We start from the raw sequence: 18,156 nt of genomic DNA on the forward strand, positions 1-18,156 counted from the left end.
TTTTGTAATTTATTTAACTTACAGAATTCTTTAAAAACTTAATCCAAATTTTTAAGTTTATTATGATAGCTACATCATCATCATCCATAAAATTTTCAATTCAATATTACTGTACATAACTAACTGTACTGTAAAATAAATTATTAATCACATGTTTGAACTCATTTCATCATATCTACAACTGTATAATTTAAAAATTCAAGTGAACAGAAAATAATTCCTGTAGAATTACAAACTTATTGTAGCAGGATTACTTATCATAAAAAGCCATCCTGGAAATATTTGAAGGATGTAAAAATTCAAGATCTCTATTAAGATTAAACAAAAGGTAAGAAGCCTTCTCACAAAACAATAAGAAAAAACTAGAAGAAATTAATTTATAGAAAAATAATAATCCTACTTAAATATTTAAGTCCACCAAACAAAGCACACAATCATAAATTTGAAGGAAACAGTGGTAAAGAATTTAAGTAAATTTTCTACTCTGATTACAAAAAGCTACTTGGTTGTACCTATTTACAGTATTGATTAGTCAACAATTAATGAATAAACCAATACTTACATCTAGATCTACTTCCAATTTGTTGATAGTATCTGTAGAGGTGTTAAGCTTCTCGAGTTCAACCTGGAATGTAGTATAACAAATGAAAACCTGAATACAATGAGAAAGTTAACATTCTTAGATAAATCTTGCTTTCTACATGCAAAGATTGGATTCACAAGAGCCTTATTTTAGCAAAATATATCTGCTAGTGTTAATATAAAATACTTTCTTTGTCATAGCAAATATTGTACTCCACATAGATCTCTCTAAAATTATCAACTATATTTATTTATAGGGATATTGCCTGTCTGTTAAAAATGGGAAAGAAAGTACTAAAGAAGACAGTAAAACCAATAAATGTACTGTTAAGAATATCTAAAAATGACAAATTCGTAGATAATTTGTATTTTTCCTAACTATACAAACCTTAGCTATTTAATAGGGGTATTACTTCCGGCGTAGCTGAAATGACGAGCCATTAGAATTTTAACGAAGGTTTACTACCCCACCGCTAGTTAGCGGGGGTAGGGGAGGGTAGCTTGCTACCCCCCTTCCCCCTCACACACACCTGTGCTTGAGGTCACTTTGCTAGGAGGTAGGACTTCAAGGGGGATAGCACTGGCAGGCAAGTTTGATTAAATAGCTAAGGTTTGTATAGCTAGGAAAAATACAAATTATCTACGAATTTGTCATTTGTTCCGTAACTGACATACAAACCACGCTAATTAATAGGGGTGACTCACCCATTAGGAAGGGTGGACGTCCCAACCAGTACTAGCTTTTTGGCTTTGCAGGAAGCTCGTTATTTGAGTGTCAGCACTCAAAAATAAGGAGTCCCTGCACCTCGCTAGAACCTTGCTACGCAAGGACTGCGGCCTAAGCAAGCTGTGTGTGAAGGTATAATGAAGTGTGACTAGTCCTAGGAAGCTGACCTTAAGTTCTTTAGATGGAAACTTTAGGCGAGGACTCTCCCAATACCACGTCGTCAGGGTATGGGGACGTGACAGTATTAGCTTAATACTAGGAACACAAGGAAACATGGTTTACCTGCAGTGGTTTGAGGTCAGCTATGCAGAGAACCCAGGATGCTGCTTTCCCCAAGAGAGGGGAAGATGAAGAAAAGAATAAGGGCCAGACAAACCTTTTCATTCATGCAGACTAAAACCGGGTAACAATGCCCTCAACCTTCTGCTACTTGTCCAATAAGGAGCTTGAGGTTTTAAACCAGCTGTTGTGCAGCCACCACAGGGCCGATAGAAAACGTATCAAGCCTCCTGTGGGTCACGTCTTGCAGGTTGTGGGCTGTGAAGGTCGTCTGACGCTTCCACACCCCAGCTTGAAGAATCTGCGTCACTGAGAAATTGTTTTTGAAGGCCAGGGACGTAGCTACGCCCCTGACATCATGCGCTCTAGGGCGACGTGACGGAGGAGGGACTGGATTCAGGGACAGATGAATCACCCTGCGAATCCATGCCGAGATGGTGTTCTTGGTGACCCTCCTATTAGTCCTCCCTGTGCTAACAAATAATGCTGGCACCTGAGGACGGACTGCAGCCGTTCTTTTGAGATATAGCCTCAAACTCCTTACTGGGCATAGTAGGAGATGGTCTGGGTCATCTGTTACAGAACGGAGACTCAAAATCTGGAAGGAGTCGAACCGAGGATCCGCTACTCCCGGATTCTGAATCTTAGCAATAAACTCAGGGACGAATCTGAACGTTACCTCCCCCAATCCCCTTGAATGGGCGATGTCATACGAGAGACCATGAAGTTCACTAACATGCTTGGTCGAAGCCAAAGCCAGTAGGAACAACGTCTTCCAAGTTAGGTGGCGGTCTGAAGCCTGGCATAATGGTTCATAGGGAGGTCTCTTAAGAGACCTGAGAACTCGAACCACGTTCCATGGAGGAGGTCTCACTTCCGACTGAGGGCAGGTAAGTTCATAACTTCGTACGAGTAGGGAAAGTTCCAGCGAAGAAGAAATGTCCATTCCTTTGAGCCTGAAGGCTAGACTTAAGGCTGAGCGATAGCCTTTCACCGCCGAGACTAAAAGGCGCATTTCTTCCCGCAAATACACGAGGAACTCTGCTATTGTTGGAATAGTGGCATCGAGTGGAGAGATACCCCTTCCACGACACCAACCACAGAAGACTTTCCACTTTGCCTGGTAGACCGCTGCGGATGACTTTCACAGATGTCCAGATATCCTAATCGCAACTTGCGAAAATCCTCTCTCAGTGAGGAGATGCTGGATAGTCTCCAGGCGTGAAGTCGTAGCAAAGCTACGGCTTTGTGGAAGATGTTGGCATGTGGTAGTCTGAGTAGATCAAGTCGTGGAGAGAGTTCTCTCGGTAGTTCCGTTAGGAGTTGCAGAAGGTCCGGAAACCATTCCACGTGATGCCATAGTAGAGCTATGAGGGTCATTGAAAGATTGACCGATATTCTGGTCTTGTTGAGCACCCTCCTCATCAGACAGAACGGGGGAAAGGCGTGAACGTCGATGTTGTCCCACCGTTGTTGGAAGGCATCTTGCCAGAGAGCCTTGGGATCCGGGAATGGGGAGCAGTACAGCGGAAGCTTGAAGTTCAGAGCTGTTGCGAACAGATCCACAGTCGGGGAACCCCACAAAGTCAGGACTTTGTTGGCTACTAGATGATCCAAAGACACTCGGTACTCACTATCTGAGACACTCTGCTCAGATTGTCGGCGAGCACATTCCTCGTCTGGAATAAAACGTGCCGATAGTGGAATCGAGTGGACTTCGGTCTATCTCAGTATCTCAACTGCAAGATGGGATAGCTGCTTCGAAAAGGTACCTCCTTGTTTGTTGATGTAAGCCACTACTGTGGTGTTGTCGCTCATCACCCACACAGAGTGACCCGCCAGGTATTGTTGGAACTATTGAAGGGACAAAAAGACGGCCTTCATCTCTAGCAAATTTATATGGAGGCACTTTTCTGATTCTGACCACAGGCCTGAGGTCGTGTGGTGCAGTACGTGGGCCTCCCACCTTTTCTTTGAGGTCTCCGAAAACAGCATCAAATCCAGGGGGAGGACGAGACAATCCACTTTTCTTCGTAGGTTCTTGTCTGTCACCCACTACTGGAGGTCCGTCCGTTCCGCAGGTCCCATAGGGATCATGACGTCCGGGGAATCGTAGCCTTGATTCCACCGGGACTTGAGTCGCCACTGGAGGGATCTCATCCTGAGGCAATCGTTGGGAACTAGACGAGCCCAAGATGAGAGGTGACCAAGGAGACGTAACCACGATTGGGCTGGAAGTTCTTCTCGTCCGAGAAAAGGGCTTGCGACCCTCCTCAGCCTTGCTTTCCTGTCGTGTGATAGGAAGGCTTTGAGGAGATTGGTGTCTATAATCATGCCTAGGTATACCAGTCTTTGAGTGGGAAGCAGAGAGGACTTCTCGAGATTTACCATGATCCCCAGATCCTGGCAAAGTCCCAGAAGTTTGTATTGGTGTTGAAGAAGGGATGACACCGAGTCTGCTAGGATCAGCCAGTCGTCCAGATAACGGAGGAGACGGATGCCGATCCTGTGTGCCCACGAAGATATTAGGGTGAACACACTGGTGAAAACCTGTGGTGCTTTTGAGAGACCAAAACACAGCACCTTGAACTGGTACTCCTTGTTGTCTAGGCTGAATCTTAAGTACTTCCTTGAAGACGGATGGACCGGGATCTGGAAGTACGCGTCCTTCAGATCCAGTGTACACATGAAGTCTTGCGGTCTCACTGCTAGTCTGACCGTGTCTGCGGTCTCCATGCTGAACGGAGTTTGTTTGACAAACTTGTTCAGAGCCGAGAGGTCGATGACTGGTCTCCAGCCTCCAGACGCCTTCTTTACAAGAAAGAGTCGACTGAAGAAGCCTGGAGACCCGTCGAGGACCTCTTGGATAGCGCCCTACTTCAACAGGGTCTGGACTTCTGCCTGAAGGGCTTGCCCCCTTGCTGATCCCATGGCAAGGGAGCTCAATGACATTGGATTCGTCGTCAGGGGAGGTAGAGATGTTGTGAACGGGACGCGATATCCCTGACTGATTACGGAACTCCAGGAATCGGCCCCGAGTTGCTGCCACCTGTCTGCGCAACTTTGTAGGCATCCCCCCACTGGTGGACATGCAGGAGGACTGCCAATCCTCGCATTTGCGGCCTCGGATGCTCCCTCTAGGATTTTTACCTCCCCTGGAGGACTTTTTGCCTTTCCTGTCCTTAACAGGAAAGGGCTTAGACACCACTGTCTTCGCTGCTACCGTCGGTTTCGTGGTCTTGGTAGGACGGGGCTGCTGGGGTGCTGGAGGCTTATAGGGCTTGGATGTCAAAGCCCTATGCAGGAGGGAGTCTTGGTGGGACTTCCTCCACCTCTCAGCAGCATGTTCCACGTCTTTAGGCTCAAACAGATTCGTTCCTTCCAAGGAAGAATGCCTGAGCCTGTTTATCACGGTGCTAGGGACCTTCTGATGGAACCTCTCAGCCACCGTATCCCGACGTTTCAGGATGGTGTTCGCCCACAAGTTCGAGACTTGGTGGGCCAGAAACTCGATCGTGCGAGTGCCTGAGAGGAGGAACGTCTCCATAGCTTTCCTGGTACGTTCTTTGGAAAAATCCTCAGAGCGTATCAGGATACCTAAGGTCCCTAACCAGATATCCGTGGCTTGCATAGCACACTTCGCAACCTTCTCCTAGTTAAGGATCTCGGTTACCGAGAATGAGACCTGCCGGTTGGAGAGTCAAGAGGGACTCCCCTGGTAAGTTCTTCCAAAGAATGGTGAAGAGGAAGAGCTAAACAAGGCTCCTCCAAGATCTCGAAGTACCTCCTCTGCTGTACGCGAGGAGGTGGGAGAAGCTTGTTGCCGGCACTGGAGCGGTTGGAGGAGGCTAACTCAGAGAGCTGGACCGCGATCTTGTCCCTGGTACTCTTAACCCCCTGAGTCCAGGGCAGAGCCGCACTGGCCTTAGAAGGTTTTTGAGTTCCAAATACTTGGTCCAAGACTGTGTCTTTGCCCTCTCGAGGGGGAATCTCTGGGTCGGCAAACCCATTGAGAGTCCTCATAAGAGTCAGAACCTGCCAAAATGCATGTTCTGACTCTTGTAGTTTCTCCTCCGGATGTCGGACTTGCAGCGAAGTCTCCTGTCCCCAAAGGCTCTTCTTGGGGAGAATAGCGGACGTTCTCCGAGTGACTAGCTGGCTCCGTCCTAAGTCTCGTCGAGAATTTTGGCACTGTCTTCGAGTCCTTCCTGGGAAGGATGCAGGACTCTAACAAAGATGGAGGCAAGTTCTTCTCTGCCCCTACCCGGGAAGACTTTTCAACGTGAGGTGGGGTTTCCCTCACTGGTGCGATGGGGGAACGTCTCACCTCACGTGACTCCCCTGAGGACAGGAAATCCTCGTCCGACAGAGAGGGAGAAAAAGTCTAGGGGGGGGAGACAACCTGCCTCGAGGGCTTACGAGAAGACAGCTTAGTTCTTGGAGAAGTCACCGCGTCCGAAACTCCTCTTTTTCTCCTCAGAGGGGTAGACGCAGCCAAGGATTTGTGGCCCAATTCAGAGAGAACAGGCTTGAAAGCCTGTATAACCGCTCTGATTAGTGCCCCGAACCATGGCTGTTGGCTGACAGGCAGACACTCCCTCTCGAGGGACAGGGATCGACAGATCCCTGGGAGGAGTTTCCATAGGGGGGGTTCGCCTGAATAGAAGAAGTGTTCCTGGACCTTTCCGGAAGCATCCCCTCCACCGCCGAGCGCGCTGTTCTGCGCTTGCGGGGAGGGGAATGTGGCGATGGCGACCTTGCCGTGCGTTGTCCTGCAGCCTCGCGCGCGGGAGGGTATTGGCGCTCGCGCGATGGGGAATACCCGAGGTCGCGCGCGGGAGACTGCTGGTGCGCATGCGGGAGACTGCTGGTGCGCACGCGGGAGATTGCGAGGGCGCGCAGGCGAGTGATGGCACATAGAAGCGCGCGCGGGAGACACAGAAGAGTGTGCAGGAAACTGATTGTGCGCTCACGCACGCGTGGGCCCGCAGGATCAGGATGTTGGACCCGTGGGTGTGCGGGCGAGAGTTATAACGCCCCAGAAGATGACATAGGGCGCGTGCACTCCAAAAGATGTCATAGGGCACGCACGCACAGGAGAGATATCCCTTGCGCGCGGGCGCGCAGTCGGAACCTGTGTGCGTGGGCACGCATCTTACGGGCGCGCGTCAGGATGGCAGCGCATAACTGCTGGAGAGGAAGGGCGTGGGCGCACAGGGCGTGCGCGCGTATCCTCGTGGGCGCGAGCAGGTGAACGTGCTAGATTGCGCGCTGGCGAGGGATGGTGTGCTGGAAACTGCAGGCGGCGCGTTGGCGAGCGCTGGTGTGTAGGCGAAGTCCATGACTACCCTACAGCTCCCAGATCCGAAGATCGTGGGCGCACAGAAGAGATGGATGTATGTGGGCGCGGGGGAGAGTGCTGGCACTTTGGTGAGCGCCGACACGTAGGAGAGCGCTGATGCGCAGGGGGTTGCTGGCGCGCAAGAGATTGATGGCGCGCAGTGACGCGATGGAGCACAGGTGAGCGCTGGTGCGCAGGTGAGGGCTGGCGCGCTACCCCAGGCAAAGCCTTGCGCACAGGAGACCGTTGGCGCGCATGACCATCATGGCGCGTAAGGGACGTATGCGCGTGATGGCGCGTACGCCCTAGTTGCCCCGTTATAGGGATCGGTGCCTGACTAGCATGATAATCAGGATTCATTGGCACGTAAAGCGCATCAGCTGCCAGGAACAGCGACGGCAGGTCAGCAGGTCTGTCGGGTGGAAGGTCGGCGTGCCCTTTGAAAGGACGACCTTCCACCGAAGGGGATCGCAAACGATCCACTGAGAGGTCCAGGACCATAGCAGGAACAGTCGCCCAAATCACTGGGCTGGGAGAGACTCGGGTGTCATCCAATCACCCTGAGCAAGATGGTGTCAAAAGGAGCGTTTCGCTACAATTTTTTCCGAGAGGTGTGAACAGAGTTGGAAGTCAAAGAGGACAACGAGGAAAAGTATTCAGAGGAGAAAGAAGATCACACACACGTCTTAATCTTTCCAACACAAAGCACCCCTCGGGCAGAGGTGACGAAGTCTGAGAAATTTGGATAACGATGCTCCACCAAAGGGAAAAACCACAGGGGTTGCTCCAACAGGAACCACAACACTGGAGAACACTGTCACAAGGGAGGGGTAGCACACTCATTGAGGAACGGAACCAGCAGACACCCAGGTACAAGGGTCAGGGTCTAGGCACAGGGAAAGAGGGATAAGGGGTGACCAGGTCATGGAAGATACCAGGGAACACCCCTCTAACACTGGGGCAAAACGTCCTTTCAGCCCCCGGGGCCGCCCTACGCCCAGGGAAGGGGAACCACTGCCGACATCAGAGGAGAAACCAACACTAGGGCCACATTGACCACGCCCATCACCACTGGTGTCACCAAGGGAGATACTGCTATGGATAGTCTACCTGAAAGACTCAAGGAGGACAAAACCTTCCATTGGGCACATTCGTCGTCAGTGGTAGCAAAAACGGATAAGAGCCTCCAACTTTCGATGGGGTGAGGCAAACACTAAGGGAACCCTACATGACACCAGAACCTGAAAGCCTGCCAACATAGCCCCAAGGGCTCCTTGCTCCTAAAGCATACATCTTGGGGACCAAGCCAGGGGTGTAAGCGCAGGAGTGGTGGTAACAGACGCATCCCAATAAGCAGAAGGCAGAAGCAACACTTTCTTTCTAGCAATCAACGCACACGCCTGGCACTATAGGTGGCCACGACCTACAATCGCGGTTAATTACGAACAATCATGCCCTAGCAAGAAACACAAAGGGAGTGTGTACAGCCAGTTTAACAAAAACCAGAAACAGCATCCATCCTCCCATGTACAAGTGTCTTGCTTCCCATTGCTGTACTGTACAGTGAACCCTCGTTTATCGCGGTAGATAGGTTCCAGACCCGGCCGCGATAGGTGAAAATCCGCGAAGTAGTGACACCATATTTACCTATTTATTTAACATGTATATTCAGACTTTTAAAACCTTCCCTTGTACGTAGTACTGTTAACAAAATGATATTTTAATTATAAAATAAATTTTTGAATATACTTACCCGGTGAATATATATAGCTGCAACTCTGTTGCTCGACAGACAAAAAACAGTAAAAACTCGCCAGCGATCGCTATACAGGTTGCGGGTGTGCCCACCAGCGCCAACTGTCGGCCAGATACCATACTCGATGTAAACAAAGACTCAATTTCTTCTCATCCCACTGCGTCTCTATTGGGGAGGAAGGGAGGGTCGTTTAATTTATATTTTCACCGGGTAAGTATATTCAAAAATTTATTTTATAATTAAAATATCATTTTTAAATATTTAACTTAGCCGGTGAATATATATAGCTGATTCACACCCAGGGTGGTGGGTAGAGACCAGTTAAATATGTTTACATCGTATAAGCTAAGAGTTTTTATTTCATTTTGGAAGTTATCAATATAACAAAAAATAAATAAATAGGTACCTGGTAAGGAAGTCTACTTAGACGATTACTCTGCCTTGTAAGTACGTCTTCCTTACGGAGCCTCGCGATCCTCTTAGGAAGCTGACAGACCCCTAAGAGCTGAAGTATCAAGGGCTGCAACCCATACAACAGGACCTCATCAAACCCCTAATCTGGGCGCTCTCAAGAAATGACTTTGACCACCCGCCAAATCAACCAGGATGCGAAAGGCTTCTTAGCCTTCCGGACAACCCATAAAAAACAACATTAAAAACATTTCAAGAGACAGATTAAAAGGATATGGAATTAGGGAATTGTAGTGGTTGAGCCCTCACCCACTACTGCACTCGCTGTTACGAATGGTCCCAGTGTGTAGCAGTTCTCGTAAAGAGACTGGACATCTTTCAAGTAAAATGACGCGAACACTGACTTGCTTCTCCAATAGGTTGCGTTCATTATACTTTGCAGAGATCTATTTTGCTTAAAGGCCACGGAAGTTGCTACAGCTCTAACTTCGTGCGTCTTAACCTTAAGCAAAGCTCGGTCTTCCTCACTCAGATGTGAATGAGCTTCTCGTATTAACAATCTGATAAAGTATGACAAAGCATTCTTTGACATAGGCAAGGATGGTTTCTTAACTGAACACCATAAAGCTTCAGATTGGCCTCGTAAAGGTTTAGTACGATCTAAATAGAACTTAAGAGCTCTATCAGGGCATAAGACTCTTTCTAGTTCATTGCCTACGATCTCCGATAAGCTGGGAATATCGAAAGATTTAGGCCAAGGCCGAGAAGGTAGCTCATTTTTGGCTAGAAAACCAAGTTGCAGCGAACAAGTAGCTTTTTCCGACGAAAATCCGATGTTCTTGCTGAAGGCATGAATCTCACTGACTCTTTTAGCCGAGGCTAAGCATACCAGGAAAAGAGTCTTAAGAGTGAGATCTTTCAGGGAGGCTGACTGTAAAGGCTCAAACCTGTCTGACATGAGGAATCTTAGTACCACGTCTAAATTCCACCCAGGAGTAGCCAAACGACGCTCCTTAGTGGTCTCAAAAGACTTAAGGTCTTGCAGATCTTTATTGTTGGAAAGATCTAAGCCTCTATGCCGGAAGACCGATGCCAACATGCTTCTGTAGCCCTTGATAGTGGGAGCTGAAAGGGATCGTCCTTTTCTCAGGTATAAGAGAAAATCAGCTATTTGGGCTACAGAGGTACTGGTCGAGGATACAGAAACTGACTTGCACCAGTCTCGGAAGACTTCCCACTTCGATTGGTAGACTCTAATGGTAGACGCTCTCCTTGCTCTAGCAATCGCAATGGCTGCCTCCTTCGAAAAGCCTCTAGCTCTCGAGAGCCTTTCGATAGTCTGAAGGCAGTCAGACGAAGAGCGTGGAGGCTTTGGTGTACCTTCTTTACGTGTGGCTGACGTAGAAGGTCTACTCTTAGAGGAAGACTTCCGGGAACGTCTACTAACCATCGAAGTACCTCGGTGAACCATTCTCTCGCGGGCCAGAGGGGAGCAACTAACGTCAACCTTGTCCCTTCGTGAGAGGCGAACTTCTGCAGTACCTTGTTGACAATCTTGAACGGTGGGAATGTGTAGAGATCCAGATGTGACCAATCTAGGAGGAAGGCATCTATATGTATTGCTGCTGGGTCCGGGACTGGGGAGCAATAGATTGGAAGCCTCTTGGTCAGCGAGGTTGCAAAGAGATCTATGGTTGGTTGACCCCAAGTGGCCCAAAGTCTCTTGCACACATCCTTGTGGAGGGTCCATTCGGTTGGAATTACTTGCCCTTTCCGACTGAGACAATCTGCTATGACGTTCAAGTCGCCCTGGATGAACCTCGTTACTAGGGAGATGTCTCGACCTTTTGACCAGATGAGCAGGTCCCTTGCGATCTCGTACAACGTCAGTGAGTGGGTACCTCCTTGTTTGGAGATGTACGCCAAGGCCGTGGTGTTGTCCGAGTTTACTTCCACCACTTTGCCTCGAAGGAGATACTCGAAGCTTTTCAAGGCCAGATGAACTGCCAACAGCTCCTTGCAGTTGATATGCATGTTCCTCTGACTCGAGTTCCACAGACCTGAGCATTCCCGACCGTCCAGCGTCGCGCCCCAGCCCAAGTCCGATGCGTCCGAGAAGAGAACGTGGTTGGGTATCTGAACAGCCAGGGGAAGACCCTCTCTTAGGTTGATATTGTCCTTCCACCAAGTCAGACAAGACTTTATCTTTCCGGAAATCGGGATCGAGACCGCCTCTAGCGTCTTGTCCTTTTTCCAGTGAAAAGCCAGATGGAATTGAAGAGGACGGAGGTGTAGTCTTCCTAGTGATACAAATTGCTCCAGGGATGACAGCGTCCCTACCAGACTCATCCACAGCCTGACTGAGCAGCGTTCTTTCTTCAGCATCTTCTGAATGGATAGCAGGGCTTGATCTATTCTGGGGGCCGACGGAAAAGCCCGAAAAGCTTGACTGTGAATCTCCATCCCTAAATACACAATAGTTTGGGATGGGACCAGCTGCGACTTTTCCAAATTGACTAGGAGTCCCAATTCCTTGGTCAGATCTAGAGTCCACTTGAGATCCTTCAGACAGCGACGACTGGAAGAGGCTCTGAGAAGCCAGTCGTCCAAATAAAGGGAGGCTCGGATGTCCGATAAGTGGAGGAATTTGGCCACATTCCTCATCAGCCTCGTAAATACGAGAGGAGCTGTGCTTAGGCCAAAGCACAGGGCCCGAAACTGGTAAACCACATCTTCGAAGACGAATCTCAGAAAAGGTTGGGAGTCTGAGTGAATGGGGATGTGGAAGTAGGCGTCCCTTAGGTCTAGCGAGACCATCCAGTCTTCCTTTCTAACCGCTGCTAAGACTGACTTTGTGGTCTCCATGGAGAACTTCGTCTTTGTGACAAAGACATTCAGAGCACTGACGTCTAGCACCGGTCTCCAACTTCCTGTCTTCTTTGATACTAGGAAGAGACGGTTGTAAAACCCCGGTGATCGAAGGTCCGAGACTTTGACCACCGCTCCTTTCTCTAGCAAAAGAGACACTTCCAGTTTCAGGGCTTGTCTCTTTTCTTCCTCTCTGTACCTGGGAGAGAGATCGATGGGGGACGTCGCTAGAGGGGGTTTGCGTACAAAAGGGATTTTGTACCCCTCTCTGAGTAACTTCACAGATTGTTGATCTGCGCCTCTCTTCTCCCAGGCTTGCCAGAAGTTCTTGAGTCTGGCTCCTACTGCTGTCTGAAGTTGCGGGCAGTCAGACTCTGCCCTTAGAGGACTTGGATCCTTTCCTCTTCCCTCGCTTCCCTTCGGCATGAGCACCTCCTCTGCTGGAGGCTCTGCCACGAAAGGGCGGAATAAAGCGAGACGCTGGAGTGTCTATCCTCGGTCTAGCAGACAATGTAGGCAAAGGGGGAGCTTTGCGAGCCGAGGACGCAACTAGATCGTGGGTGTCCTTCTGAACTAAAGATAAGGCAATTTCCTTTACCAAGACTTCAGGAAACAGGCACTTGGAAAGGGGAGCAAAGAGTAGCTCAGATCTTTGGCATGGCGTCACTCCAGCAGACACGAAAGAACAGAGAGACTCTCGCTTCTTCAGGACTCCGGACGTGAATGAGGCGGCTAGCTCGTTGGACCCATCACGGACGGCCTTGTCCATGCAGGACATAATGAGCAAGGAAACATCCTTATCTGCAGTAGAGATTTTCCTGCTCAGGGCTCCTAAGCACCAGTCTAGGAAGTTAAAGACTTCGAAAGCCCTAAATATCCCTTTAAGAAGGTGGTCCAGGTCCGATGGTGACCAACAAATCTTCGAGCGTCTCATGGCAAGGCGGCGGGGAGAGTCTACAAGACTTGAGAAGTCGCCCTGGGCAGAGGCAGGAACTCCCAAGCCGAGAACTTCTCCCGTGGCATACCAGACGCTCGATCTAGACGAGAGTTTAGATGGGGGAAAGGCAAAAGCTGTCTTTCCTAAACTCTTCTTAGTCTCTAACCAATCTCCCAACAGCCGCAAAGCTCTCTTGGATGAGCGAGAGAGAACGAGTTTAGTAAAGGCAGGTGCGGTAGCAGGCACGCCTAATACAAACTCTGACGGCGGCGAACGAGGAGCCACAGAAACAAAGTGGTCAGGGAACAACTCCTTAAATACAGCCATGACTTTTCTAAAGTCCAATGATGGTTGAGTTGCTTTAGGCTCGTCAAGTTCTGAAGGTTGATCCTCTTGTGGTTCAGCAACGTCCTCATCTGATAGTTCCTCATCCGAAAACTGATGAGGAAACGGCAAAGGAGTGGGCAACGTTTGGCTCGCTGAGTCCGGTCGCACTGGTGCATGCGTGACGGAGCCGGACGCAGCGTCATGGAACTGCTGCACAGTCTGTGAACTGTCAACAACCATGGGTGCGCGAGGACGCACAGCGTCCACCCGAGACTGTTTAGACCGTCTGGGTTGTGCAGTCAACACCATACCGGGTTGCGGAGGTTGACGCACCGCGTCAAAACAAGTCACCTCTGATGGTTGCTGACCGTCCTGAACGTCAACAACCACCTCCGTGCGTCGCCTAACGTCAACGTGCGGCTGGCCACCCACACTGGGTCGCATCGGTAGAGGTACAACCCCAACTGGTAGACGCGAGAAAGTTACCTCAGCGTCAACAGGACGCACAACAGATCGCTTGGATGGTTGTTGGCCAGAAGGTTCAGCAGCAACCTTCTCCGCATTGAAGTCCTCCATCAAGGACGCAAGCTTGGACTGCATGTCCTGCAGCAACACCCATTTAGGGTCTACGGCGGCAGGTGCGGCAACAGACGGGGTGAGCGACTGAGGCGGCACCGCTTTGCCTCTCTTAGGCGGCGAGCAGTCATCGGATGACGGCAACGAGTCCGAACTGACCCAGTGGCTACAACCGGGACGTTGGACTTGTCCTGAAGGGACCGACTTACGCTTCAAAGGTCGTGAGACCTTGGTCCAAGGTTTCTTACGAGAAACACCTTCGGACGACGAGGTAAAAACGGGCTCTCTCGTCTTACGTTGGTAGGGGCGATCTTGGGGAGATACGCCTGATACCATAGAGGGAACGTCTGTTTGCTGATCAAGGCCTCTCGAACCCATGAGTCGTACGACATTGCTTCTCCCCTGGGCTTGGGAGCTTGCAAGAGGTCCCGGACTAGGAGGACGACAGGCACGAACAGACGAACCCTCAAGCGCAACACTGTTCACAACACTTTGAGAAACACTAGGCACTTTATCACTTCCCGCGGCACTTTGGCACTTTAGTTCCTTAACATCCGCCATGAGTTGATTGCGGTCACTTGCAAGGGACTCAACTCTCTCCCCCAAGGCATGGATAGCACGCATCATGTCAGCCATCGATGGTTCCTGAGTGCTAGGAGGGGGGTTAGGAACAACCACTACAGGGGAAGGATTAGGTTGAGGGGCATGAGGAGAGGAAAAATCTACCGACCTAGAAGAACTTCTCCTTACCCTATCTCTCTCTAGTCTGCGTGTATACTTCTCAAATTCGATAAAATCGAATTCCGAAAGGCCCACGCATTCCTCACACCGATCTTCCAATTGACAGGTTTTACCCCGACAATTGGAACAAACAGTGTGAGGGTCGAGAGAAGCCTTTGGAAGACGCCTATGACAGTCCCTAGCATTGCATTTTCTGAACTTGGGAACTTGTGAAAGGTCAGCCATTTTGAATTGGTCAAGGGAAAATTCCAAAAAACGATCTAAGTCATCAACAATGAATCCGATACAAAAAAGAGTTCAAGGATTTATTTGAAGAAAAAACCCTGTACTGCTAAAGCTCAAAACCAAATTAAAGTACTTCACCAAATATGATGGGAAAAACTCCAGGTTTCAACAGCGAGTAAAGTACGTCTTGTCGACACGTCGACAGAGAAGAAATTGAGTCTTTGTTTACATCGAGTATGGTATCTGGCCGACAGTTGGCGCTGGTGGGCACACCCGCAACCTGTATAGCGATCGCTGGCGAGTTTTTACTGTTTTTTGTCTGTCGAGCAACAGAGTTGCAGCTATATATATTCACCGGCTAAGTTAAATATTTAAAACTACCCTTTAATGTACAGAACACTTAATGCAAGTACTACAGTACCCTAAACTAAAACAGGCACAAATATTAAAGGCGATTTTATATCATGCGTTTCCTAAACACGCCAAAAAGCACGATAAAAAATGGCAACCAATGTTTTGTTTACGTTTCTCTGATCATAATGAAGAAACAAACGCATTTACTGTACACATCTGTGTATAGGTTAGTTTTTGCATCGATTATATTGATTATTCAGTACAGTATGTTGATTTTGTTATTACCAATATGTATATATATATGGGTTATGAAAAAAATCCGCGAAGTGGTGAATCCGCGATGGTCGAACCGCAAAGTAGCGAGGGTTCACTGTATAACAATCAACATTCACTTCCTGAAAAAAAAACGATGATGAAAAGTTCAATTAAGGGAGCAACAACACATATGTTCTCGATGTGACTAAAAACATAAGTGAACAGGTAGGAGGGTGGAGAATCCTTGTCCTCGTTCCTTTCTCTTGCTTACCTGCTTGTTAAAACGATTCAATAACCATCCAACTGACACTTGAAACATTTTTCCTACCTAAGGACGATGAATTGTATTTCGCTTAGGAACAAATGATGATTATATCTTTATGATCACCAGTGGTGAGGAAAATTACTGTTAAAAGCCTATACATGTACTTACTAAAGTCTATTCAATCAATCAATACAAATAAATTTTGAAGCCCAATTTCTCAAAGCATGAAATTTTTGGAAAAAATTTGCAACAACTTCTCTTATCATTGAAATTCAAACATGAAAAGATAAGGAATTTTGTAGCCTACAATCTGTACATCCAGTTTAGAAAAAATTAAAAAATTCCATTTGAAAAACCAGTCACCTTCAGAAGTAAGTTCCATACACTAATAAAATAATACATGTGAAAAATAAAAACACTAAAAAAATTTCAAATGTATAACTTTAGTACATAATTCCCTTTCAATGATTTTTGAATAAAAAATTGTTTCTTTCAAGCAACTTTTCCAGGAGGCTACACTTTTACATAAAGGCAATTTTGACCTTTATTATTGTTAGCTTAAAGTGAGGGAGAATTGCAGGGGGATACGTCCCTCATTATTATTATTATTATTACTAGCCAAGCTACAACCCTAGTTGGAAAAGCAAGATGCTATAAGCCCAGGGGCTCCAACAGGGAAAAATAGCCCAGTGATTAAAGTAAATAAGAAAATAAATAACTGATGAGAATAAATTAACAATATATCATTCTAAAAACAGTAACAGCATCAAAACAGATATGTCCTATATAAACTATTAAGAATGTCAAAAACAGATATGTCGTATATAAACAATAAAAAGACTCATGTCAGGCCTGGTCAACATAAAAACATTTGCTCCTACTTTGAACTTTGAACTAGTAAGTAAGTAAGGACATGGCGATTTGGGCCACATTAGGTGAGGTACCTCAGGTTATAAAATTCTCCTTAAGGCCATCATACACACAGGGACCTAGCTCAGATCACAAGCAAATCATATTTGCCAGCACACTGTTCCGATGATTGCGTGTGACCATCGGTCTAATTGAAAACATCACTGTGAGCATACATGACCACTCACAACTAGCTATATACTATATATGTTGTCATCCTAGGATGTTAATATGCAGCAAGGGTTGCTAACCAAATGAGGATACTACATGACAAACACATATACATCGCAATCTTCGATAAAGCGTGTAAAATTGTGAGCCTGAACATAGCAATGTCAGGTTGCAGCCGAGATAGTGCTACCCACCGAGATAGCCCTCTCATGAGGCTCCGCCTTCTTTTGGCAGCGCAATAACCCAATAGAGACACCGATTAACTTATGATACCAATATCATATGTGATAATTATTGCATGTATGGTGGTATTTTCGGCATTTACCTGCATCACAACTTGAACACATCGGCGCCTACCCCATAGAAAACGGGATTGTAAGATAAGTGGTAATATTAAATACATTTAATAAAAATTTACCATATCATTGACAAACTAGATATATTCAAGGCTAATTACCAGCACAGACATAATTTCTGGTCTATATCTAAATAATATAATTTAAAACCTGCCAAAAGATTTATACTATTGTTAAGCAAGTGTTCAAACTGCAAGCCTAACCTAGAGCTAGTCATTAGGCCTATGCTTCTAGGTGAATTAAGGCCTTGTGTCATATACCTTCTAAAATATCATATATATACAACAAATGGTAATTAAAGAATAAAACAGAACATTCATTCGTCAAATAGGAAATTCTACCCATACAGTATATAAAGGGATATCTCAATAACAGGTCAGTGTACCTGTATCCTGAATTACAGGAGAAAACAGAGCTTTCAATCATCAAATTATAAATTCTAAGCATACATGAAAGGACATTTCAATGCACCTGTATCCTAGGATCGGGTCCTTCCTCTGCAACATCCTCTGCACTGAGGTCAATTTCAGAATTAGCCAGCGAAGTTGCTGCCTGATCATTCAGATCCACTTCCTCCATTATCACGACTCCTTTTAGGCTGCCGCTGCGCCTCTTCCCTGTTTCAACTACCTTTCCAATAACGCCATTAGCCGTATGAAATTCATTTCACGACACATTAACTTTGACGGGCGAAATAACACAATGATCTCGGGGAATCCAATTACACCTTTTTCGTCTGCATTGAGACATGAAGTCTACCGCGTATAATTTGACACCTAGCAACTTTGACATATTTTATAATGTTTCTTAACTCTGTAGGAGCACATTATCTGCCATAGTTTTTATATTACCATTTAATTAAAATAAATTAGCGGAGAAATATGTGAGAAATCTATATCTCATAACACTAAATTGATATTGCATAAACTAGAAAGAACTGTAATGTTTAAAGTTTTCTCTTTGATACAGCGCTTCGCAAATTAGAGGGTTATAAAACATATTAAGAATAAATGATGAACAATGTATATAACTCAATGTTTATAACCCTCTATCTCCCCCCAAGTTTTTAAACCGAC

General features: G+C 47.0%; 1 protein-coding gene across 3 annotated transcripts in view; it reads right to left on the reverse strand.

Moving 5' to 3' along the window:
• The window catches only part of LOC137621451 (uncharacterized), an 84,113-nt gene extending 66,284 nt beyond the window's left edge, over positions 1–17,829 (reverse strand). For all 3 annotated transcript variants that reach the window (XM_068351762.1, XM_068351761.1, XM_068351760.1), the window contains exons 1-2: positions 17,552–17,829; positions 563–625 (exon numbers count right to left, since the gene is read on the reverse strand). In XM_068351762.1, coding sequence (XP_068207863.1) covers positions 563–625; positions 17,552–17,659 — 171 coding nt within the window. In that variant the 5' untranslated portion in view covers positions 17,660–17,829. The remainder of the gene's footprint in view (positions 1–562; positions 626–17,551) is intronic.
• Between the last annotated feature and the right edge of the window lie 327 nt (positions 17,830–18,156).

This window comes from Palaemon carinicauda, chromosome 28, assembly GCF_036898095.1.
Source record: "Palaemon carinicauda isolate YSFRI2023 chromosome 28, ASM3689809v2, whole genome shotgun sequence".
Lineage (NCBI taxonomy): Eukaryota > Metazoa > Arthropoda > Malacostraca > Decapoda > Palaemonidae > Palaemon > Palaemon carinicauda.